The sequence below is a fragment of the Mirounga leonina genome, unplaced genomic scaffold (assembly GCF_011800145.1).
Source record: "Mirounga leonina isolate KUSES-001 unplaced genomic scaffold, KU_Mleo_1.0 Mir_200, whole genome shotgun sequence".
NCBI lineage: Eukaryota > Metazoa > Chordata > Mammalia > Carnivora > Phocidae > Mirounga > Mirounga leonina.
In genome coordinates, this window is record NW_023270503.1 from 27,213,013 (window position 1) to 27,234,763 (window position 21,751).

A 21,751-nucleotide genomic window follows, 5' to 3' on the forward strand; every position below is an offset into this window, starting at 1 on the left:
TCCTACAACCCAAACCCCAACATGGAGCGTACAAATGCACCCCGCATCTGCAGTAAGGCTCCCTTCGGTAATCACCTTTTCCACCTGGCTCTGGGACATCAACACAGAAAAGATCTAGGCAGTCCCCAGGCTCTCTGGGCTACCCAGACCATCTGGATGATCCCCCCCCCCCCCCGCTCCCTCCCGCTCACCCATGCGTATCTGTACCCAGGTGTAACAAATGATGCGGGTGCCCTGGGCTTACAGGAAAACCCAGGTCCCAGCTCAGCTATGCACTCTTACCTCATTTACCCATAGAACAGACGATGTCTGGGTCACCCCCATCACTCCCTAAGGGTGGGGAGAGGATGCTGCACCTGGATGAGGCCCGGGGCACCCCAGTCAGTCAGTGGGTCCTCAGCGGGAGCCCTGCAGTCACTATCCCCAACCTGCTCTCCTGCAGAAAGCTACGTGCCTAATGCCGGGCTCTGTCCCTTCTCATCCCTCAGAGCCCACCCCAGCATCAGGGATAACCAGCCGGGAGCCTCTAAACTTCTCCAGAGTTTAGTCCCACCCGCTAGATGCCCAGCCTCCGTGCGCAGAGCCAAAGGGTTGTCCTTTGGGCTCCCCCAGTTTTGAGAACAGGGCACAGGACAGGTGGAGGGGGCTGCCTTGTTCTCCCCGCGCTGCCCTCGAGGTCCTCAACGTGGACCAGCCCGCGTCGCTGACTTACCTGCAGGGCAGAGACGGAGCCCGCCGCGGCCACCTGCTCTCGCTGCGCTCCGGAGCGCGGCGGCTTGGGGCTGGCCGGGGGAGCAGGCGGGGCCCGGGAGGGGCGGGGCCCGGGAGGGGGAGCCGCGGCCGAGCCCCTCCCTGAGTCGCGGCCGGCCGGGTGGGCGGGTTCATTCAGGTGGGCAGAAAGCGAGGGGAGCTTCTGGGCCACCAGGGAGGGTCTGGAGCTCTGGCTTATTGAGGGCTGAAAAGGTAGGATGCCTGCGTCCTGAGAACCCCACGAAATCCCCTGCTTCGGGCAGCCTAACCCACATGAAGACCCTTCCCCAGAAAAAGAAAGCCTAGGAACTTCTCGTGGCCATCCTAGCTCAGGAAAGCTCTCCCAGCCTGGCAAGGTGGGTGCGAGATAGGTCACCCCCTCTAAAGTCAGGGTCCCTCATCCAGGGGGCAGCTGTGTAGGGGTCCAGGCCACGGGGGACCACTAGGTGCCAGGTCGTCTTTATCCTCCATCTCTCTCTGCAACACTACCCCCTGCCCCGAACGCCAGCTCGAGCCCCTCAGCTGTCACCGTTTAGCCCTGGAATGACAGGCGTCCAGACTCCGTGCGCCCAGCCGCATTCAAGGCCATTGAGCTTAGCACCCCTGGGCCCCTGTCCCCCCTCCCTCTGCCCCCAGTCGCTAATTTTATTGACCTGTAAAAGGCACGTTGCTGGCAGGGGAGATAACTGAAGGCGAAGTGGGGAGCAGATGGGTAGAAGACAGGCCTCAGGAGGTGGAGATGTGACAGCAGGGAGAAGGGTGACTTCTGGAACCAAGGCCAAGGGACACCGGAGATTAGAAGGAAGATAGGCCCCGGGGGAGAGGGGTACCCTTTGGGGAGATGGAGACCAGAGAAACTGGAACTGGAAGTTCAGCCTCCATCAGACAAGAGACAGACTGGAGAAAGAAGGTGCTGGGGAAAAGAGAGGGCTTCATTTCCTGGTCTACCCCTTAGGCAGGACCAAGGATGTAGCAGGAGGGAAGGTGGTTAGACGGCGGGAAGGACAGCCATCCTGCTCTCAAATCTCTGCCCTAGCCCCCTCCCTTCCTCTCGAAGGTGACTCCTGCCTGCTGGGCCTCTTACTACAGAAATAGCCCTTTCCCTGAAGAATCAACCTAGATCTTGCCTTTCTCTCTCTTCTTTCTTGTTAAAATGAGAACAGAAAATTTAGGCCTTTACAACTTCCCCCATTCCCATGCCTACCTGAGCACCACCCCTCAAGTCCTGGATCTCAGCCTCTCCCCAGCCCAGGGAGGTGACCTGGGGGTTAGGGGAAGATGGAGGGGGCACCACTGGGGTTGGAACCTTTAACGAGGTTGGGGGGGGCCTCACATTCTGGATGACTCTCAAATTTAGACTTGTGATGCTCTTTCTAAATAAGGTTACATGAGAGCCATAAAGAGGGTTGGTTAACAAAACAAAACAAAACAACTTTAACATTAAAAATATACCACAAAGCAGATCAGGGGAGGGGAGGGGTAACTTGGGAATGAGGAAACTTTTGAGGGTGATGGCTATGTTCATTATCTTGATTGTGGAGGATAGTTTAAAATTTATCAAACTGTATACTATAAATATGTACAGTGTATTTTATGTCAATTATACCTCAACAAATCTATTTTTAAAATACTTTTTTTTTTTAAGATTTTATTTGAGAGAGAGACGGAGATAGCGAGAGAGAGCACGAGCAGGGAAGAGAGGGAGAAGCAGCCTCCCCGCCGAGCAGGGAGCCCGATGCGGGACTTGATCCCGGGACTCCAGGATCACGACCTGAGCCGAAGGCAGTCGCTTAACCGACTGAGCCACCTGGGCACCCCACCACATCTTTTCTATAGCAATTTTCTACTAGTTTATTTTCAATTTATGAGGAACCTGAAAAAATTGAAGGGAAGGAATGTCAAGGGGTCACGGGAAACTGTGTTCATTGCTAGTAGAGTGTGGCCAGCTTCCTGCCCCAGTTTCCCTCCCAATCCCCCCAACCTCTCCCTCCATCTAGTGCATTTGGGTGTCTGTGGGTGTGAGGGGGGACCTGGGGCCGAGCTGCTTCCCTAGTGTGGGAGTCTGAGCCAGCCTGGGCGCCCCAGGTTCCGCTGTGGCTGGTCAGCATGCCACCCACCCCACCCCCACCCCCCCACACACCCCCAAGCTGATGACTCAGGCGGGAGGGGCTTGGAGGCAGGCTTTGCCCAGGGGAAGACAGCGGCTGCGGCTTCTCCTGCCCCCTGCAGCCTGAGGCGGGCACTGCAGGGACAAGGTGCTCAGTCCAGGGAGAGGTCGGCCAGGTTCTGGGCACAGTGCTGCAGATAGTCGAAGTCAGCCACTGGGAAGGGCACGCGGGACCACTTCTTGGCCTGGACTCTCCCTCGGGGTGTCTCTAGAAGCATGCTGCGGACCCTGAGCGCCGGCAGCTTCACTGACTTGTAGATCATCTGCAGACCCCAGGCCTGAGGATGGAACAGAGAAGGCTGGGTTGGGGTCACTGTCCTCAGACTGGGCTTCTCTCCTCAAGGTGGAAGATCCATGAATGCAGGGCCTGTGTCTCCCACCTCAGAGCTGTCTCCCCAATCACACCGCGGGCTCCCGAAGATAGCAGTTCGATCTCTCTCCTCTGACTGGGGGCTCCTGGGGCGGAAGCTGCTTCCCCCATCACAGGGAGGGTGTCCTGATGGCAGAAGGCTGGGCCTCCTCTCTCAGACTGGGGACTTCTGAAGACTGTTGTTAAGGGTCATGGCCCCAACACTTACCTCCCCACAGTTCCTGCAGTGAATGGTACCCCCAGGCCTCCAGTCCTTGAAGACTCTGTCAATGACTACAGCCCCTCGGGAGACAGTGTAGTAGATCCTGGAGGGGAATGGGAGTCAGTCCTCATGACACCCCCCCATCACCCCCGAGCTCGCACCCTCCTGCTTGCTGGGCCTCTACCTGGGCCTCGGGCTCTTCTGCCTGCCCAAGAGGCACAGAGACCTCCCAGAGCCAGGAGATCCGCCCTCCAATAAGCTCTGCCCGTGCAGCTTCATTGCGTACCCTCTGCTCACGTTCAGGCCTCGGCAACACCCACCCAGATGATTCCCACAGTCCCCCAGCGGATCTCCCAGCTCCACCACTTCCATCCCATTCCATCCTCACTCCCAACCCACACCGTCCTTCTGCCAACTGCCAGGGTGATCTTCTAAAAATGTAAATCTGACCTTGACGTTCCCTTGCTCAAAACCCACCCAAGACTCCTTCCTCACTGCCTATGGGATGAGGCTGGACTTCCAGGCCTGACCCTGGCGGCTCTCCACAGGCCAGCCTGTCTTCCTCAGAGTCTCATCCTTCACGGTCCTTCCCACTCAAGCCAGCCAGAGGCCACGCTGGTACATCATCCCTGCCTGGGCTCATCCCACCTTCCAGCCCGATCTGTCCTGCAAGACCCCGCTGAAATGCTGCCTCCTTAAATGAGAGAAGCTGGTGTGCAGATCCTTGGCCCCATGGCCTGGCATAGAGTGGCTCCCTAGTAAATACTTAATGAGTGGATGGACGGATGGAGGGTGGGGGAAGGTTACCCTCTAGGGGACAGAGGATGAGAGGATGGCTCAGGGACAAGCAGCCCCTCTGTCTTCAGAGTAGGTGGGACGGGGGGGGGGGGCGCGGAGAGCCCAGTTCGTGGCATCTCAGCATTTGGTGTCCTGAACTCCAACTCTCGCTCAACTACACAGTGGCTGTGGGAGCCTGGACAAGTCCTTTCGCCTCTCTGAGCCTGCAAAATGGGGTGGTGATAAAACCTGTCTAACCAGCCTCTTGAAAATGCAGACTCGGTACCTGTCAAAATGCCATTTCGGCTCCCAAACCCTCAGAGCACGGTCTGGATGGGAGGAGTTCTCTGTCCCCCATCACACCCCTCCCTCCCTCTCATCCTGCCAGCCCCTTCCCCTGGTCTCACGAGAAGTTGGGGTTCACATTGACGTGGTGGGCATCCTCCACCTTCCGCAGGTCGCTCCCGTGGCCCACGGCCACCATGCAGTTGACACAGAGGAGCTGCACCTGTTCGGCCAGGAACTGCTGCCGCTGATTCTCCCGCTGGGCTGCCCGGGCTGCCCGCTTGACCATAGCTGCCCGCTGTAGGTCCCGGATCTGGAGTCAGAGGGGACACCAGACAGAGCTGGGGACACTGGGCAGAGCTAGGGCCCCCCAGGCCTGACCCCTGGAATGCTCTCAGGGTCTAAGGGCTCGCAAAGACCTCAGATCATAGTACCCAGAAGGGACTTCCCTCAACTCTCCCTGGAGCTTCGAGAAGCAGCTCTGTGGAGAAAAAGAATATGGAGCAGGGGCAATGTTGGGAGCAGGGTGAGCTTTGTGGCCGAGTCTCTGCCTCGTCTTTGGAGGATCTTGTGCAAAGCTGCTTCTTTGAATCTCACATGGGGCATCACTAATAATTATGCTGGGATGACAGGGGTACACAGGGATCGTCCTGGGTGAAGCTGGACGACGGTGACCCTGCCTCAGGGGAAACTGATTTAAGTCCTGGTTCTGGGCTTATTCTGTGCACGTGACTTTGTTTCCCCCTGCCCGGTGCTGGAAGGATCGTAAGGCAGCTCTCACAGATACACAAAGTATTTGGTGAGGAGCCACTGCCTTCCCAGGCAGCCCCACCCTTGGCCTCTAACCTCCCCTCCATTCACACCTCCCCAGGTGGGCCACGTTAGCCCCCAGAGAAAGGGGAAGCAGGGGTGTGTGTGTGCAGCCAGAGACCTTCCAGGCAGAGCATCCTCAGCACCCCCACCCTCCCACCCCCTGGCCCACACGGCGTGCAGGCTGCCCGCAGACCTTGGCCTGGTACTCGGCCTGGTCCATCTTCTGCACGGTAGCCACGGCCCGCTCCATCAGCGTCTCCAGCACCTCATTGGTCAGCTCCCGCCGCAGCTCCCGGCTGCCTTGGGTTGCCACAAAAGAGTATATACTCTGACCAGCCCGGGCGCGGCCCCTGGCCTGAGGAAGCAGATAGCAAGGGGCCTGAGTGGGCCTAGGGTCCCACAAAGATCTTTGCAGGCTGTTGGCGACACAGGGTTCACGCACCTGGACCATGGAGATCTCGTTGGTCAGGAGCCCATAGCGTACCACCACGTTGCACTGGGGGATGTCCAGTCCCTCTTCTGCCACACTTGTGGCCACCAGGAGGTTCAGGGTGCCAACCCGGAACTTCCGGATCACTTCTTGCTGGTCTCTCTGGGGTGGGAGAAGAGAAAGAGGATGGTACACCAAGTGGGTTGCCTGCCCTCCCGCCAGCCCAGCCTCACGTGGTTCAACGAGTTTGGCCCCTTTGGCCCCTTTTCCTAGGGAGCCTGAGTCTCCACCACTACCCCCAGGACCTTGCCTGTCTTGCCAGTGGACCAATCACCTAACCCCCATCTCCCCTACAGACTCTTTAGGGCCCCCACCTGTCCACGCTAGGAGGTCTCAGGGCCTATTCTTCTCCAGCAAGGGACCCCAGACCTCTGATCCTCTGTCCTGAAAACATCACTTATCTCTTTCCCTGCAGATCCCCCAAGCTTCAGTCTCTCTGTCCGCAGGGACCGCTAGACTAGGAAAACCTCCAGTCCTGGGGATCTCAGTGTCCACCTCTTCCCCCCCAGTTCTCTGCCCTCTGCCTGGGGAAATCAGTCCCCCATAGCTCTGTAAAGACTCTATCCCCACCCCTTCCCCTCTAGGAACTCCCCCAGTGCCAGCTCCTTTCCTCAAAGCCCACACCTGGGTCATATGGCTGTTCTGGCTACTGTTCCCTGCGCCGATCAGCAGGTCAGCCCTCATGTCCACGGTCTGCAGGCCCGGCTGCTGCCGGAGCCAAAGCAGGAGAGAGTGAGCGCTCTGGCGGGTCTGGGTGAAGATGATGCCCCGGGCGCTGTCGCTGCTCCCAAACTGCTCCCGCAGGATCTGTTCTAGCATCTCCAGTTTTGGATTCTCCAGGCTGCATGTTGCCAGGTGGGCCAGCTCATTCTTGTAATCTGCCAGAAAAGCCCAAAACAGAGGCACGGGATTCAAGCCTGGATGTGGGCACGGCATGCATGGGAGAGGGTGTGGCCCACGGGGACAGGATTGCAGGGGGGTGGGGGTGTAGAGGGAGCCTGAGGATATCTGCTCCCAATTCCCCCCGAGCGGCACCAAGACAACATTCAAGGACACGCTCTGCCCACCCAGCCAGCCTGACACCAGGGGCCTACAGTATAGATTTCTTAGCAGACATACCTCGGACCTCAGCTACCCAGGATTAACTCAACCTCAGGTCCCTTCAGAAAGATCCTTGCCCCGCCCCTCAGGCTTGCTGAGGCCTCTAGCCTCAAATGCCACTCTCTGACCACCTCCCTTTCCCAGCTTAAAGGTACCACACACCCCAGACTTTCAAGGGACAGTCCCCCAACTAAATGAATTAGTTTTCATGTCTACGCAACCCTTCACAAATGAGGGCATACGTCTTTTGTCCTATCCACCGCCTTGACCCTCGGTTAGAAATACAGGGTCCCAGGACCCTCGTTGGCCCCTTGCCAACCTGTGTTGGCGCCGATGCCCTGGTCTAGTCCAGTTCCCGCGAGCCTCACCATCGAACAGCGCCAGCAGCCAGCGCTCGGCCTGCAAAACCTGGGTCTTCGCGGCGCGCTCCCTGTCGTAGAAATCCCGCAGCGAGTCCAGGGCGTCCACAGGACGGACCGTGTCGTGGACGAGCAGCGCATCGTTGTAGCGCCGCAGGTGAAGAGCGTACACCCGGCGCTGCTGGAGGCCGGCCTCGGCCGCTGCGGACGCGCGGGAGGGAGGGAGGGAGGGAGGGGGCGCACAGGGCCTGAGCGGCCACGCCCCTCAGGCCTCCTCCCGCCTAGACTCCGCCCCCCGAGAGGCCGAGCTCCGCCCCAAAAGGCTTCACCAAGGCACGTCCGGGCCTCCTCGCCCCCACCCCGCCCCGCGCGGACGGCCCCTCTCACCAGCCTGGCTCAGCTCCACCACCTGCTGCTCGTAATTCTGCGTCCCGTAGTCCTGGCTCAACTCGGGCATCTCCAGGCGGTTGTGGATTCGGTCCATGAGCTTCTTCAGTGTGTCCCCAAACGGGTCCTGGGTGGGAAGGGGGCGTGAAGGGATTCCCACACACGTGCGGGTGGGGGGCAGTGAGCACCCAGTGAGGGCGCTGATCTCCGCTTGAAGCTGCAGGGCTCCCGCTGCCGCGTCGGGGTTTGAGAAGAGGAGCTCCAGAGAGAAGCCCACTGGGCTGTGAAGGAGGCCCCGCTGGAGGCTGGGGTCAGGTGCCTGCCCCGGCTCCTGCTCTGCCTCCACCTCCTCCGCGCCCTTGACCTCTGGCCTGAGCACAGCGATGTCTAATCCCTGTGCGGCCTTGCCCCAGCAGACGCCAGAGTCTGCGCCGCCCGACAGCCTCAGCACAGAGGGCCCGAGGTGTGTGGTTCGCGAAGCACCCCGCGGGGTTTCTACAGATGCCCCCAGAGGCCTCGGAGTCAAACCAAACAGCAGGCTGTGGGCACGGGCTGCATCTTCCCCATTTCACAGAACGGAGAAAGAGAGACTCAGAGAAATAAGCAAGTAACCGGAAGTCACGGAGCTCGTGGGGGTGGAGGCAGGGCTCAAGGCCAGGTGCCCTACCTTCACACCAGACCCCACCTCCACTCCCACCCCGCCTTCCACTCACCTGACTGCGCCTGCAGCAGAGGTTGTACTGTTTGCAGGGCTGAGGGCTGTGCTCCTGCAGCTGGGGGCGGTAGGTCTGCGGTGACATGATGCGCCACGTGTCCAGGTTGGCACAGAGCTGGGGCAAGAGAAAGGGGTTCACGCGAATGGGGGAGAGCCCTCTGAGGACAATGGGCAGAGCTCTGAGACAGGGTAGATCCCAGCTGCAATTGAGCGGGGCCACTGGAAGTGGGGATTCATTTACTCAACAAATATTTATTGCTCGCCCTCTCTGTGCCCAGTGCTGTGGTAGGTAGTGGGGATCCAGAGTCTTACTTTGGAGTTGGGGAGACAGGTGATAAACCAGTAAAGAGTAACAGAATGGGAGGGTTTCAGGCAGTATTAATGAGCTCTGAAGACAAAACTGGATGACGGGACATGCTGTGGGGGTGACCAGGGAAGACTCTGAGGAGGTGACATTTAAGCTGTTCCCTGAATGACAGGAAGGAGCCAGACAGGTCAAGTGCAGGGGGAAGGGCATTCAGGGCAAAAGGAACGGTGAGCACAAAGGTCCCGAGAAGGATGTGATATGCTCAAGATCCAGAGAGAAGGCTGGCAGAGTAGGAGTGAGGTGTGGGGAAAATGAGGTTGGAGAGGTAGGCAGGGCTGGGTCCCATGGAACTTTGTTAAGCCACCGTATAGAGGGTGGGGTCTAACCTAACCGAAGCTCAGTGAGAAGCCACTGGAGGCTGGAGTTAAGAGCCTGGGAGAGCCTGGGGAGGGCTGCTGGGCGAGAGGCAGGCCGGGGGGCGGGGGGGGGGGGGGCGGGGGGGGGGGGGGGCGGGGTCACAGGGGCCCAGCTGACCTGCAGGATGTGGTCAATGGCCCCATTAAGCGTGGAGGCCCCACCAGTGCCTGGGGAGGCTGTGAGACCCAGCACCTGGGGCAGGGGCCGTGTCCTCTGGAGTTTATGCTCTAGGTACCGGCTCAGGATGATGTTGTAGACGGTGTCTTTGTGCGTGTGGTGACACTCATCCACCACGAGCAGGGAGAAGGCTGGGGACACATGGGGCAAGGCTGTGACCGACATCTGCAAAGCCCTTCCTCCCCCATAAGCTTTTCTGCATGTAGCCCCCACAGGTCATCTCACTCCTTCCTCCTTTTACAACTTGCAGCCAGGCTCCAGAGAGCAGCCTAGGCAGGGGTGACCTACCTCCATTTTACAGATTAGTCAACTGAGGCTCAGCGGTGGTGGTGGTTGGGGGGACTTGCCCAAGATCCCGCACCATAGCCAGGCCTACTTCTACGAGGCCATATGCTAGGGTTTGGTGAATGGGGAACCCTTCACTGCCTCCAAATGTCCCAACAGCTCTACCAGAAGAGGTGCCCTGGGGGTTGCAGGTAGGGTGCCTCAGGGGCATACTCTCCGCCCTCGCTCACAGCCCTCACCATTGAGCTCCACGTGCTCCTCCTCCTCGGGGCTGGTCAGCGCCATCTGTAGCAGCTCAGCTGTGCAGATGATCAGATCATGGCTCCGGGCCAGGTGGCCAAAGCCAGCTCGTGGCCCCATGTCCCCACTCAGGGTTATAATGGCCCAGCATTTGTCCAGCATGCGGCTGAACTCCTCACGATGCTGGCTTACCAGGTGCACCTGCCAATGCAGAATGAGGTGCAGAGAGGAAGCTGGGCTGGGGGCAAGGGGGATGGGGAGGAGGCAAGCTGACCCCCCAGGACTTGGCTGGGGGCAGGAATGGGGGAAAAGGCAGGTGAGCTTAGAGATGACCACAGCAGCTCCTGAGTTCTGGAGGGTCTTGGGAGACACCTGAGGAGCTGAGGCCCCAGCAAGGGGAGTGCGGGCTACTCACCCGGTTGACCAGTACAACCACCTTGGCTCGGTCCACAGTCTCTAGATGCCTCTTGGCCACATAAGCAGCCGCCCGGGTCTTCCCAGCCCCCGTGGGCAGCCATACGATGATATTCTTGCCCTCCAGGGCAGGCATGATCACCTCCCACTGGTAGGGTCGCAGCTCCATTCTGAGAAGGGAAGGAAAGTCAGACCCCTGGCCCACCTGGCCACCTCCCAAGCCCGGCCCCCTCCCCATTCCTGGCAAGCCGTCTTGTGCAGAGACCTCCCCATCCGGCTTGAGGGAGGTGGGGGAGGGCACGGAAAGGATCTACCAGGAACCTGATCTGGCCAAGACAGGTGGGAGTAACACAAACTACACCTGACTTCTGCCCTGTCGGTTCTTATCTGCAACACCTGCCGAGGCGCTGAGGTGCCGAGGGTGGCCCGCTTAGCTCAGCTCTGAGCCGAGCCGGGTGCCACTGGGCTGTGCTGAAATCGAAAACAGAAACTGAAACTGTGGGAGGAGTTAACTCGGGCAGAGCTCAACCTTAGCAATCTCCTTTCCCCTTCTTCCCCTTCCCCGCTCTGTCCCCCTCCCCCAGAAAAGCTGCTGGAAAGCACCCTTTCCCTCCTCCTGGGTCCTACAGGCCCCTCCCCTGAGAGCCCAGTCTCCGCCACCCCGCCCCGCCACCCCGCCCCGCCTCCACTCCTTTTGAACCAGCTGCAACCATGTCCAGGCAGGGCAAGGCGGCCAGGTGGAGACTGGGACCCCTGCAGCCCCCACACCTGGACCAGGAGCAGCCAGCAGTGGGGAGAAATGGGGGCTGCAGCACTGCACGTGCCATCACCCCAGGAGCACGGGACTAGGCAGGAAGCTGGCTGGGGAGGGTGGCCCCAGCACCATCTGAGTTGTTGTGGTTTTTTTGTAAGATTTTATTTATTTGAGAGCGAGAGAGCACAAGCAGGGGGAGTGGGAGAGGGAGAAGCAGGCTTCCCTCTGAGCAGGGAGCCCGATGTGGGGCTCGATCCCAGGACCCCGGGATCATGAGCCAGCCAGGTGCCCCATCCATCTGAGGTTTAATAGGCTCCAGTTCTGCAGGAGGTCCAGGCAGGAACAGGGTCAACCTGCTAAAGCTGAGGACACTACTAAAGAAACAATCACACAGAGAAAAAAAAAAGAGCTTTATTGTTCCCTCTGAGGGATTAATGCCAGGAAATGGTCCCCAGGCCCCCCACCCCTGGGGGACAGACAGAACAGTGCAGGGTGAGGGGTGAGGCTTGGCCCCTCCAGTCCCAGTTGGACTTCCAAACACTGGAGCCCCCTCCCTCAAGCTAAAATGGGCAGTCCCGACCCTTGAGGAAACAGTGGGCTAGACTCCACGGCTCTGTGGGGACAGGGCTGGGGGCCACCGGGGCTGGGCAGGGCTTATCCTTAGCCACCAGCCACTTCAGAGGGGCTGAACCCCAGCCCCCGGAGACCCCTCCCCAAGGCCAGATACGACGAAAGCTCAGCCTGCAGGCGTGGGGGCGCCCGCGGATCCAGAAAGGGCTGCAGGGCCCGGGGGCTGGAGTGTCTCAAGCTGAGAGGCACGTGGGCGCCAGGGCCGCCCCTCGCAATCGGATCAGAACCCGAGGCGGAGACAGTCCAGGTCGGGGCTGCGGCCCAAAGCCAGGCGCTACTTGTCGATGAGCCCCCCCTCCTTGAGCTTGAAGTAGAAGAACTTCTCCAGGGCGCTGGCGCAGCGGCAGTACTCGCTGTCTGGAGGGTTGTACTCGCGGCAGTTGGCGATGACGCGCTGCAGGTCGGCCACGAAGAGCTTGCGGGTGACGTAGTAGCGGCTGCGCAGTCGCTCCGTCATGGTCTTCAGGTCTGGCACAGCAGGGGGCAAGCGCGTGCTTTCAGGAGGCCGCGGGGAGCGGGGGGCCGTGGGGCCCAGGGAAGGCAGGAGTAGATGGGGGGGGGCGGCAGTGGCAGGACGGGGTCGGGATGGAGCGTGCTCACCGATAGGGAAGCGGATGACCTCGTAGTAGTCAGGGGCCTCGGACTTCTTCACGGGCTCCATGAAGGGCCAGGCGCTGGGGTGCGACTGCACAGGAAAGCCGAGCTGGAGCCGGGCCCACTGCGCCCCCAGCCCAGCCTGTGAGCACCACCCACCCCAGAAGGGGTCGTAGCCACTGGTGCAGGGACCCCCGGGACGGAACCTCGTCTCCCCACCTTGATCTGGGCCAGCAAGTTTTTGAGGGTTGTGTAGAGCTGGTCTGGATCCTTCAGCTCCTTCCTGGGGCGAGAGACGCCACGTCTGAGGCCCTTGGTCCTTCTGCCTCCCGCAAAACCCTCCCCCTCCACCCCCACAACACTCACCCCTTCTCCTTCCCCAGTGGCTTCCAGCCCGTCTCTCCTGCAAAGTGGGGCGTGGGGAGAGCATCCCTAAGAATCTGAAGACACACCCCAAGCAGGGTACCCCCTCCCCGCCCAAGACCCCTGCTCACGAATGCCGGGGACACTCTCCACAGGGATCTGCCTCACACCCTCCTTGAAGCAGCTGAGCCCCGGGTAGACCTTTCGGATCTGGGCCTGCTTGCGCTCAATCAGCTTCTTGATGATCTGAGGAAGGCAGGGTCTGAGGGGCCAACTCCAGCCCCAGGAGCAACCCTCCCAGGGCCACAGTCAGAGGCCCTGCCCCTGACCTCCTAACTTCCCTGAGAGGCAAAGCAAGAACCAAGATCCTGGCCCACGCCCATCTCACACGTGCACGTACATGTGGCACACATCCACACGTGTGCTCACCCCCACGTGCACATGAAAAGCCCCAGGGTTGAGTGCGTGCACACACACACACCTCCTTCTGCTTTTTGATGATGTGGGACAGCTCCGTGTAGGGGATCCGGGGATTCAGCTCACACTCCATCAGCGTTGCACCCTCATAGTCCTTAATGTAGCCCAGGTAGCGGCTCTTGGGCACTTTGATGTCCTTGGAGAAGCCCTAGGGAGTGGACAGTTATGACCCGATCCGTCAGCAAGGCCCTTCCAACTTGAATGACCCCTCCCCCGGAAGCCCCCTGAGGGGCTGTGCGGGCCGTGTCCCCTTCTCCCGTTCCCAGATCACCTTCTGCGGTAGCTGGTACAATGCTCTGTGTTGTGTGGGCTCAATCTGTCCCCAGAAAGGTTCCAGGTCAGCGGCGCCCTCCCCCTCCCCCATCCAGAGCCTCCCAGTTCTTCCAGCCTGCAGCACTGCCCTGCAGGCCCCTCCTCCTCACTGGGACGGCAGCAGGAGGCCTGCAGATGGGCGCGGAAGACTTCCCCGTAGGTGCTGTAGGTGCAGGTGCCGGATGGAGCAGGGAGCATCCCACCCCATCCCATCCACACCAGCGGGCTAGAATGACCCCTAACCCCAGGCAGCAGGCAAGTGTGGGCGGAGGCGAGGGTCACCTGCTTTTTGAAGTAGCCAATGGCATACTCATCTGCGTAGGTGAGGAAGTAAAGAATGTTGTGTTTGATATGATACTCCTTCAGGTGGTTCATCAGGTGAGTCCCATAGCCCTGCGGGGGAGGGGAGCAGGGCTTAGCAGAGGGGCCCAGAGCGGAGAGCAGACTGGATAGGAGAACGGGACAGCCCGGGGACCCAGGACAGGGAGGACGAAAGGCAACTGGCAGAGGAAGGGGCGTCTGTAGGAAGAAAGTGAAGGACACTGGGTTTCTAAGTGCTTACTGTCGACCTCGTGTGATGCCTGGTACTTTACAGACCACCTCTCAAGTTAATCCATAAGATAAAATATTTTTATCACCATTTTACAGAAAAAAAACAAATCTGAAACTCAGCTATGTTAGGAAATGTGTCCAAGGTCAGCCAGCCAGCCACGGTAAGGCCAGGACTGAAATCCCAACCAGGAAGTTGCCATCCACATGCCACTTGGTTCCCAGTTCCTGGGCCTCAGAATTAGGGGGAAAGGGAAAGAAGAATCACAAGGGCCCTAGTCATTTCAGATCTGAACCCTGAAGAGCGAGCATCTCTCACACACGTCAAGACCTAGGGGCACCATGCAAATCTGGCTTACATAAACCAGAACCGGGGACCCTACCAGCTGTGGGTTGTGGTCTGTTGGGCCAATTCAAGGACAGAACCCAGGACTATCACCCAGCGCAAGGCTGATAAAAGATTATTAACTTCCCAGTGTATGTGAATGTTCTTGTGATCAAGGAAATTCAGGTGCATTTAAAAGTGTTATTGAAAAAAATAATAAATTAAATTAAAGCGTTACCGATAGGGGTGCCTGGGTGGCTCAGTTGGTTAAGTGGCCAACTCTTGATTTCGGCTCAGGTCGTGATCTCAGGGTCGTGAGATCGAGCCCCAAGTTGGGCTCTGTGCTCAGCTCAGAGTCTGCTTGTCCCTCTCCCTCTGCTCCTTCCTTCCCCCCCAACCCCTACTCATGCTCGCATGCTCTCTATCTCTAAAATAAATCAATAAGATCTTTTTTTAAAAAATAAAAAGCTGGGGCGCCTGGATGGTTCAGTCAGTTAAGTGGCCAACTCTTGATTTCGGTTCAGGTCGTGATCTCAGGGTCGTGAGATCAAGCCCTGCATCAGGCTCTGTGCTCAGCAGGGAGTCTGGTTGAGAGTCTCTTCCTCTCCCTCTGCCCCTCCCCCTGCTTGTGTGCTCACAAGCTCTCTCTAAAATAAATAAATAAATCTTAAAAAAAAATAAAATAAGGGCAGTATTGATTTTGGAACTCTATTTGTCAACAAGTGTTTCCTTAATGCAGTTACCAAAGGACGACTGCCACCTTGTGGGGCTGTGAGGAACTGCCTGGCCACTGAAAGAAGAGCGGGAGACAGCGGCTCGGACCCAGCACAAACTCCACCCAGCACAAACTCCGGAGCACATGGTGGGATGGGGCTGGGGCCAGGAACACGCACTCACCTTGACCTGCTCATTTGAGGTGACGGCGCAGAAGACAATCTCCGTGAAGCCCTGAGTGGGAAACATGCGGAAGCAGATCCCACCGATGACCCGCCCATCCTTGATCAAGGCCAGAGTCTTGTGCTTCCTAAGGGGAGAGGGGACTGGTCACTGCCCCTACCTGTTCCCCAGATGCCGCCCAGGGCCCTACAGCCTGAGAGGCCCAGGCTGTATTTAGTGCTGGGAGGGGAGGAGCAAGCATTCCCACAGGTTGCAGGGGTCGGGGCAGAGGACAGGCGTGGCGTCCCCGGGTTGGGGCTCTTCTGGGGACGCACGGGTCAAAGACGAGGCGGGCGATGTACTCCTTGGGCATGCGCGGCAGCTGGTGGGAGAACACGTTCTGTAGCCCCACAAGCCAGAGCAACACGCGCCGGTTGGCCTTGGGCGTCAGCGAGTTGCCGATGACGTGGAACTCGATGATGCCGCGGCGTTCCTCCAGGCGGGCAGTCTCGTCCCGGGCTGCATTGGCTGACAGCAGGCTCGTCTGGGCACCAGAGGAGAGGTGGTGAGCTGGGGCCTCAGACTGGCGAGGCCCCCTCCCCACACGGTTCGGGAGCCGGGCTGCCCCACCTCAGGCCCCAGCATGGCGGCAGGGTCAGTGATGGTGAGCATGACCTCGTTGACCAGCTCCATAGGGATGTCGCCCATTACGCGAAGCCGCTTGGCATCCTCCAGGGTCAGGTTCTCTGGGAGCTTCCTCTTCTCACCTGCTGGGAAGGTTGGCAGGGTCTCCGGTGGACAGCAAGAAAGGTTAGGGGAGGGCTGAACGAGAGTCAGAGGTAAGGGGTCAAGTACCCACCTGGCATGGGCTCGGCCCCTCCAGAATCCAGGCTCAAGGAGCTGTTGCTGCCTCCACCCATGGTGGGGCTGAAGATGGGGGCATTGGGAACGACTGCCGCGCTAACTGTAGCTGAGAGGGAGTGAAATCAGGGGGTGGGGGGGGTCACAGGTGGTGGTGGTCCCAAAAAGGAACCCCCCCCAGACACACCCTCCTGCATGTCCCCATGGAGGCCAAGCTGAGAGCCTGAAGAGCCTGCTGCGGCACATACCCGGCCTGGGCACCAGCTGGGTCCCCTCTGAGGGTGGCATGGTGAAGCTGGACTCCCAGATCGGAGAGTTTGCCCCATAGATCTCCTCCTCCAGCATGGACAGGAATCTGTGGGGAGGGTACAGGCTGTCTCGCAACTCTGTCCTCCAACCAAGGCAGTAGCCTGGGCCAGACACCAGAAGAACTGGAGGAAGGTCAAAGAGACCCTGTTGTCAGGGAACTGGGAGCCGAAGAACGGAGGCAGGCTTCAGACTAGGGGGAGACGCAGTCTCCGGCCTCTTGGGAGCCCCTAGTCAAAGGCAGAACAGGGCAGTCCAGGACAGAGATCAGAGGCCCAGTTTGCCATGGTGTGCAGCACATGGGGACAGGGTCTGAGCTGGTGCCATCCTGAACTATGGGGCCAAGGGCACAATTCACCCTGGGCCTCAGTATCCCCTCCTGCCATCTCATATTCCCAGCTGGCGGCAGAAGGGGCCCTGAAAGGCCTGCGTTAGTCAGTGGAGGCTTGTTAAACTGGGAAGCTATGAGCCAGGTTTAAAACGAGAGGAAGGTGTAGCAGAAGGGAGGGAAATCTTACAGAAAGGACTACAGTAGGAGTGGAAATGGGTTTCACCTCAAGCGTGAACTCTGGTTTCTTGGCACGCTGTGCTGGGAAGGATTCTGAGGCCGTGTCCAGGCCCCGTGGGAGACAGTTAGTCACATTTACCAGGGGCATGGGCAGGGGTAATGTTAGCACTCGGGCCATGTACCTGCCATCCCCAGACTAGTACACGCAAAGGCAAATGCCAGCAAGTTGCATCTGGGCCCCAGACAAGTCTGCCAGGTAGACACCCAGATCCCAGAAGGCTCATGGAGGGGAAGGAGGGACCATTCCAGGAAGCCTTCCTGGAAAAAAGGGGACAACAGGGAGGATATGAACTTGGGGAAAACTCCTGATCGGCCAGAACGAGCCTTACTTTGGGAAGTGGGTGAGGATGAGGGTCCTCTTCTCAGGCACCAGCTTGTCCTTCTCCACCCGGAATTTCTCCAGCAACTGCCGCCGGGTCACCGTGAAGATGGAACGGAGGAGGCTTCGCCCAAAGATGTGAGTGGTCTCATAGCGGGGGAGGCTGTCACAGCTCTGGGGCACGTGGCAGTAGCAAAGCCATCTGCGGGCAGCGGGGAGGTGAGAGGTGAGAACGGACACGCTGGACCCAGGCTGGGCCTCCAAGCCTCCCCCCTGCTGGCCCTGGCTAGGCCTACCTGGTATAATTGACCTTGTAGGTAGCCACATCCTCGGCCTGAGACCGCTGCCGAAACTGGGCAGGTGTCTCAAGTTTCCAGTAGTTAAGGCAGAGCAGGAACATCTTGGAGAGCTCAAACATCGTCTGCCGCTCCCGAGGAGCCAGATGACTAAACTTGTACTGCACAAAGTTCAGCACACCCTGAGAAGTGGGCAGGGAACAAGACCAGGAAGGAGATGTGAGCAGCCAACAGGGGTTTCTTACCCAAAATCTGGTGCTTCCTGAGGGCAGGCTAAAGCTCTCCTCTCACTCTGGGGCTCTCTGTGAAGAAAAACCCTGACCCCTTCCCATCCCCACGCCCCTCTTGAGCCCAAAACATCCTCCCTTCTCTGAACCTATCCCTTGTTCTCAGCTTGAGGAAGATGGGGAACATAGGCTCCTTACTCCTCCAACATGCCCCCAATTCTCTTACCACCTTCCTCATCCCACCTGCTCAATATTAGGCTTCTCAAATGGGGGACTGCCCAGGGAGCCCTCCACCACAGGCCGGGTCATCTGCAGGATGCATTTCCGCAGGAGCTAGAGGAAGAGGAAGGGGGAGGAGTAGAGGTCAGTGGAGCTCGGAGCTGCAGACTCCCCAGGCCCACCTCCTTTGCTCACTCACACTCACTTGGAGGAAACTCACCTTGAAGAGGTAGAAATAGACCTGCTTAGTGTCTGTGTCCTCCTCTTTGTGAACAGACATAAACAGATTCTCCACGTCCACCACCATACCCAGCAGCCGGTTAATCTCATCCTCTGACACATTCTCCAGGTGGGACACGTGGTCAGCTGTAAGGATAGGTGGTAAGGTTGGAAAGAATGGAAACATCACCAGAGCTCCCTGCCCCTCTTCATCACCAGCCAATTTACAGCCTCAGTCCCTCCAACCAGTGTGACCAGCAATGAGACTGGCTGCTCCTACGTGAGCCCTTGGGTGGACCCTGTCTCTTCTGGGCTGGCAAATTTCCTGTTTCTTCCTTGGGAGAATACATGCTCCCAACCCAATCCCTCCTTAAGGAGGCATTTTTGGCTCCACAGATATAGTTCTGTGGCACCTAAATCATCCTGTCCAAGCAGGATCCTGCACCTGCCCCCGCCCCAGCTCCAAGGGCACTACCTGCCTTACCCAAGGGGTGCTCACAGCTGCGGCACAGCTCGCTCAGGTTGGCAGCTGGCTGCTGGAGGTCCATGCGGGGTGCAGTGGGGGGCTTGGGGTTTTTCCAGCCATTACACTTGCAGGTTTCATTGGCCTGGCGGCAGAAGACTCAGTCAATAGTCCTGTAACTGGGGACGGGGAGCCGATCCCCAGCCACAGATTTGCCCCCATTCCCACCCGAGCCCCGGGATGCCCCAAGCCCCGCCCCCTTCTCACCCCAGGCCCCGCCCCCACCTTGCAAGCCGAGAAGACCCCTAGCTTCTCAAGCTTCTTGGCGCGCGGCAGCCCCCGGACTTGCGCCTTCCTCTGGCTGGCGCGCTGCTGCTGGCTCAGACCAGGTCGAGCCGGATCCCCTCCGCTCCCGGTCCCCCCACTTCCTACCCCGGGACCCCCAGTCCCTGTGCTGCCGGCTGGCGCTGCAGCTGGGGCGGGGGCTGGTGCCGGAGTGGGAGCCGGAGTCGGGGCTGAAGCCGGGCTGGGGGCAGGAGTCGGAGTTGGGGCAGGGGCTGGAGACTGAAGGGGACGGGGCTGCGTGGCCGGGGCCGGGGTCGAGGCCTGGGAAGGTTCCGCCATGGCCTCCCCCGCAGCGGAGCGCGGCGCGGCGCTCCCAGCCCTAGGGCCGCATGGGCAACCGGCGCTCAGTGCGCAGGCGTCGCCGCACCGGAGCATGATGGGAGTTGTAGTCTTCCACTGCCGCTCCCTTAGCCTCCAGCTTCCAGACTTTTCTGTCTTGTTTTTGGGTCCCAGACAAGCAAGTGAAGCCTGAGCCATTACCCCAGATTGGCTCCTCCTGACTTCTAATCTCTCTTTGAAGGCCTCCGGGATAGTGAAGATTGCTGTTTTCTTGGGGACTTGGAGAAGCATCTGAGAAAACAGGCTTCTGTTGAGGGGAATCGTGGAATCTGCCCACCTCCCAAGCCTGGGGGTAGAAGTGCCGCCCTGGGGTCTGGAGTTGTGTAGGCTTCCCGGCACATTCCCCTCCCACGCCCACCCCGGCCCTGTCCCACACGTCTGCAGACATAGAATTGCAGCTACAGCGGAGATTAAGAAGCAACACTTCCATTTCCTGACCCGTGAAGGGGTTACACGGGTGTGCTCTCTGTGGGATAATTCGGTTGTACTCTCTGGTGCACTTTTTTGTATAACGTTATACTTCAGCAGCAAAGGATTGTTACAAAAGCACTGAGCGCCAGAGGATGGCCCTGGTCACGAAGCAGGATACCGAGATGAGGATGAGGTAGAAGTAAAGGAGGGCACATCCTAGTGTATGTGAGTGGCTCTCCCCCTAACACTGTGGGCACCTCGAGGGCAGGGCCCGCGTCTTCATTTTGCCCCAGAGCCCAGCCCTGAGCCTGCCACAGTAGACCCAGGGTCTGATGCACGAAGGAAACCAGGAAGCCGCGTTCACCTCCCAAGCCCCATGTGGGGGGTCAGAGAAAGGACGTTCGGAGAATGGAAGACCCCATGGCCACAACCCCTTGGCTCTGTTCAGGGGACAATCCTTCTTGTCCTCAGGCCCGATTCTTGGAAGGGCAAGAGCCCAGCGGCTCAATCTTGTCCCTGCCCTGTGCTGGCGAGCGCTCCAGGGTCTGGCTTCCACGTCCAGCTCAGCCTACGCAGGTGCCTCACAGCCCGGAGCTGGGGAAGGGCCTGAGAAAGGGGCAGGCGCCAGGACAAGGGCAGCAGCGGCGCGCCAGGGCGGCTGACAACCTGACCTGTGGAGGCAGGACTCGCGTTGCGGACCGCCCTGGCCGGCCCCAGGGGAGCCGAGCCAGGCTGCTCGGAGCGGGGCCGCGCAAGGGCCTCTCGGGGTGTGCGCGCCGCAGTCGCGAGCCCAGCGCCACGCCCAGCGCCACGCGCCCTGGGACAGCAGTTGCTCCCTCGGACAGCAGTTGCGCCCTCGGATGCAGCGGGTCGGTAGCGGTCTCCCCAGCGGGAGCCGCAGTCCCAGCGTGGCCCTCGCCGAACAGAACCAGGTGGCCACGCTGCCGGTACGGCTGCTCAGGGACGATGCGGCGGCTGTGCGGAACAACGTCCACGCAGAGGATGGCTTCCAGATGAAGGTGGATGCCTACGGCTTTACCCCCGAGGAGCTGGTGGTGCAAGTGGACGGCCAATGTCTGATGGTGACCGGCCAGCGACAACTGGAGGGCTGCAGCCCGGATGGGGCTGGCTACCGCGTGGCGCAGAGGGTGCAGCGGCAGATGCAACTACCGCCGGACCTGGATCCCGCCTCCATGACCTGCAGCATGACCCCCTTGGGCCAGCTGTGCGTCCGAGGCCCGTGCCGGGCGCTGCCTTCCCCTGAAGCCCAAAAAGGCCCATCCCCGAGAGTCCGGGGCCGTGGCTCTAAGTGCCAACCTAGGCTGACCCAGTAAACCACCACTGTAGTGAGCAGCAGCAGCCTCGGTGTTGTGGTCTTTTCTTGGGGCTGGGGTCAGAGGTTGAGGCGTAACGAGATACAGAGAGGGCCAGTGGGGGGTCCCAGGAGGCAGGAAAGGCACTTTAAGGTGGTGGTCCACCAAGAATCAGGCCTCTGCGGCCCTGGGAGAAGCTGGGGGAGCTCAGCGGACCAACAGCCCAGCCCCTGGCAACTGACAGCAAGAGCTCCAGCAGGGAGCAGCAGAGGGCCAAGGAGGCCTGCAGGGGCACCAGGTTCCACAAGCAGCAGAGCACCGGACAGACCAGGGACCAGACAGACGGCTTGGACCTGGTGTAGGGCGGTGCCTTGGCCTCATGACCAGCTCAAGGTTCCAGAGGTCACCTGGGAAAGGGTGAGAGGACCCAGCCCTTCACAAGGTACAGACTAACCAAAAAAACCCCAAAGAGGTTGTTTTGGTGTTTCAGAGACCAACTATTTTCAGTCTACAGCCATCCCACCCTGAACGCGCCTATTTTCAAATACAAACTGCACATCACCCCAATATAATCTGGAGGGGGGCGGGGAAAAGGCAAATGCAGGTCCCTCAACTTCTAACTTGGTGAGGTTCAGCCCCAGGTCACTCTCACCCCACCCCTACCCCCTAAAGCTGGTACCAGTAAGGGCCTCTTTCTCTTGGTTACCATGACCACCAGCATCCTCTCAC

General features: G+C 59.5%; 3 protein-coding genes across 5 annotated transcripts; 1 reads left to right on the forward strand and 2 right to left on the reverse strand.

Moving 5' to 3' along the window:
- Nucleotides 1-2,576: 2,576 nt before the first annotated feature.
- On the reverse strand, nucleotides 2,577-10,761 carry DHX58 (DExH-box helicase 58). Of its 2 annotated transcripts, none has more exons than XM_035027121.1 (13): nucleotides 10,623-10,761; nucleotides 10,258-10,426; nucleotides 9,842-10,043; nucleotides 9,258-9,448; nucleotides 8,415-8,531; nucleotides 7,702-7,828; nucleotides 7,324-7,515; nucleotides 6,479-6,732; nucleotides 5,807-5,956; nucleotides 5,558-5,719; nucleotides 4,674-4,864; nucleotides 3,496-3,592; nucleotides 2,577-3,195 (listed from the first exon to the last, which is right to left on the reverse strand). In XM_035027121.1, exons 2-13 carry the CDS (start codon nucleotides 10,423-10,425, stop codon nucleotides 3,010-3,012), a joined length of 2,037 nt encoding a protein of 678 aa, XP_034883012.1. In that variant the 5' UTR covers nucleotide 10,426; nucleotides 10,623-10,761; the 3' UTR covers nucleotides 2,577-3,009. The 2 variants fall into 2 exon arrangements, with proteins under 2 accessions (XP_034883012.1, XP_034883011.1); XM_035027120.1 differs by having other exon boundaries at nucleotides 10,618-10,761.
- Nucleotides 10,762-11,401: 640 nt separating this feature from the next.
- KAT2A (lysine acetyltransferase 2A) lies at nucleotides 11,402-19,303 on the reverse strand. Of its 2 annotated transcripts, none has more exons than XM_035027123.1 (18): nucleotides 18,900-19,303; nucleotides 18,636-18,759; nucleotides 18,153-18,298; nucleotides 17,957-18,046; nucleotides 17,487-17,668; nucleotides 17,201-17,392; nucleotides 16,246-16,352; nucleotides 15,996-16,106; nucleotides 15,767-15,903; nucleotides 15,472-15,680; nucleotides 15,158-15,284; nucleotides 13,669-13,779; nucleotides 13,079-13,222; nucleotides 12,729-12,843; nucleotides 12,601-12,637; nucleotides 12,454-12,517; nucleotides 12,241-12,325; nucleotides 11,402-12,108 (listed from the first exon to the last, which is right to left on the reverse strand). In XM_035027123.1, exons 1-18 carry the CDS (start codon nucleotides 19,236-19,238, stop codon nucleotides 11,915-11,917), a joined length of 2,514 nt encoding a protein of 837 aa, XP_034883014.1. In that variant the 5' UTR covers nucleotides 19,239-19,303; the 3' UTR covers nucleotides 11,402-11,914. The 2 variants fall into 2 exon arrangements, with proteins under 2 accessions (XP_034883014.1, XP_034883013.1); XM_035027122.1 differs by having other exon boundaries at nucleotides 15,767-15,906.
- Nucleotides 19,304-20,569: 1,266 nt separating this feature from the next.
- HSPB9 (heat shock protein family B (small) member 9) lies at nucleotides 20,570-21,180 on the forward strand. The gene has a single exon (XM_035027125.1). The coding sequence runs from the start codon at nucleotides 20,570-20,572 to the stop codon at nucleotides 21,041-21,043; it is 474 nt and encodes a 157-aa protein (XP_034883016.1). The 3' UTR covers nucleotides 21,044-21,180.
- The last annotated feature ends 571 nt before the right edge of the window (nucleotides 21,181-21,751 follow it).

What these genes read in the sequence shown, in the direction of transcription:
- DHX58 (XM_035027121.1), bottom strand. Translation starts at nt 10,425, where the DNA reads ATGGAGCTGCGACCCTACCAGTGGGAGGTGATCATGCCTGCCCTGGAG. An exon ending in GCTGCTGGCGCTGTTCGATG is followed by an intron (nt 6,733 to 7,323) that starts GTGAGGCTCGCG and finishes CTTTTCTGGCAG; the next exon opens with ATTACAAGAATGAGCTGGCC. An exon ending in AATGTGAACCCCAACTTCTC is followed by an intron (nt 3,593 to 4,673) that starts GTGAGACCAGGG and finishes ATTCCCCTCCAG; the next exon opens with GATCTACTACACTGTCTCCC.
- KAT2A (XM_035027122.1), bottom strand. Translation starts at nt 19,238, where the DNA reads ATGGCGGAACCTTCCCAGGCCTCGACCCCGGCCCCGGCCACGCAGCCC. An exon ending in CCTCAAATGAGCAGGTCAAG is followed by an intron (nt 13,780 to 15,157) that starts GTGAGTGCGTGT and finishes CCTCCCCCGCAG; the next exon opens with GGCTATGGGACTCACCTGAT. An exon ending in GGTCATCCGCTTCCCTATCG is followed by an intron (nt 12,109 to 12,240) that starts GTGAGCACGCTC and finishes CTGCTGTGCCAG; the next exon opens with ACCTGAAGACCATGACGGAG.
- HSPB9 (XM_035027125.1), top strand. Translation starts at nt 20,570, where the DNA reads ATGCAGCGGGTCGGTAGCGGTCTCCCCAGCGGGAGCCGCAGTCCCAGC.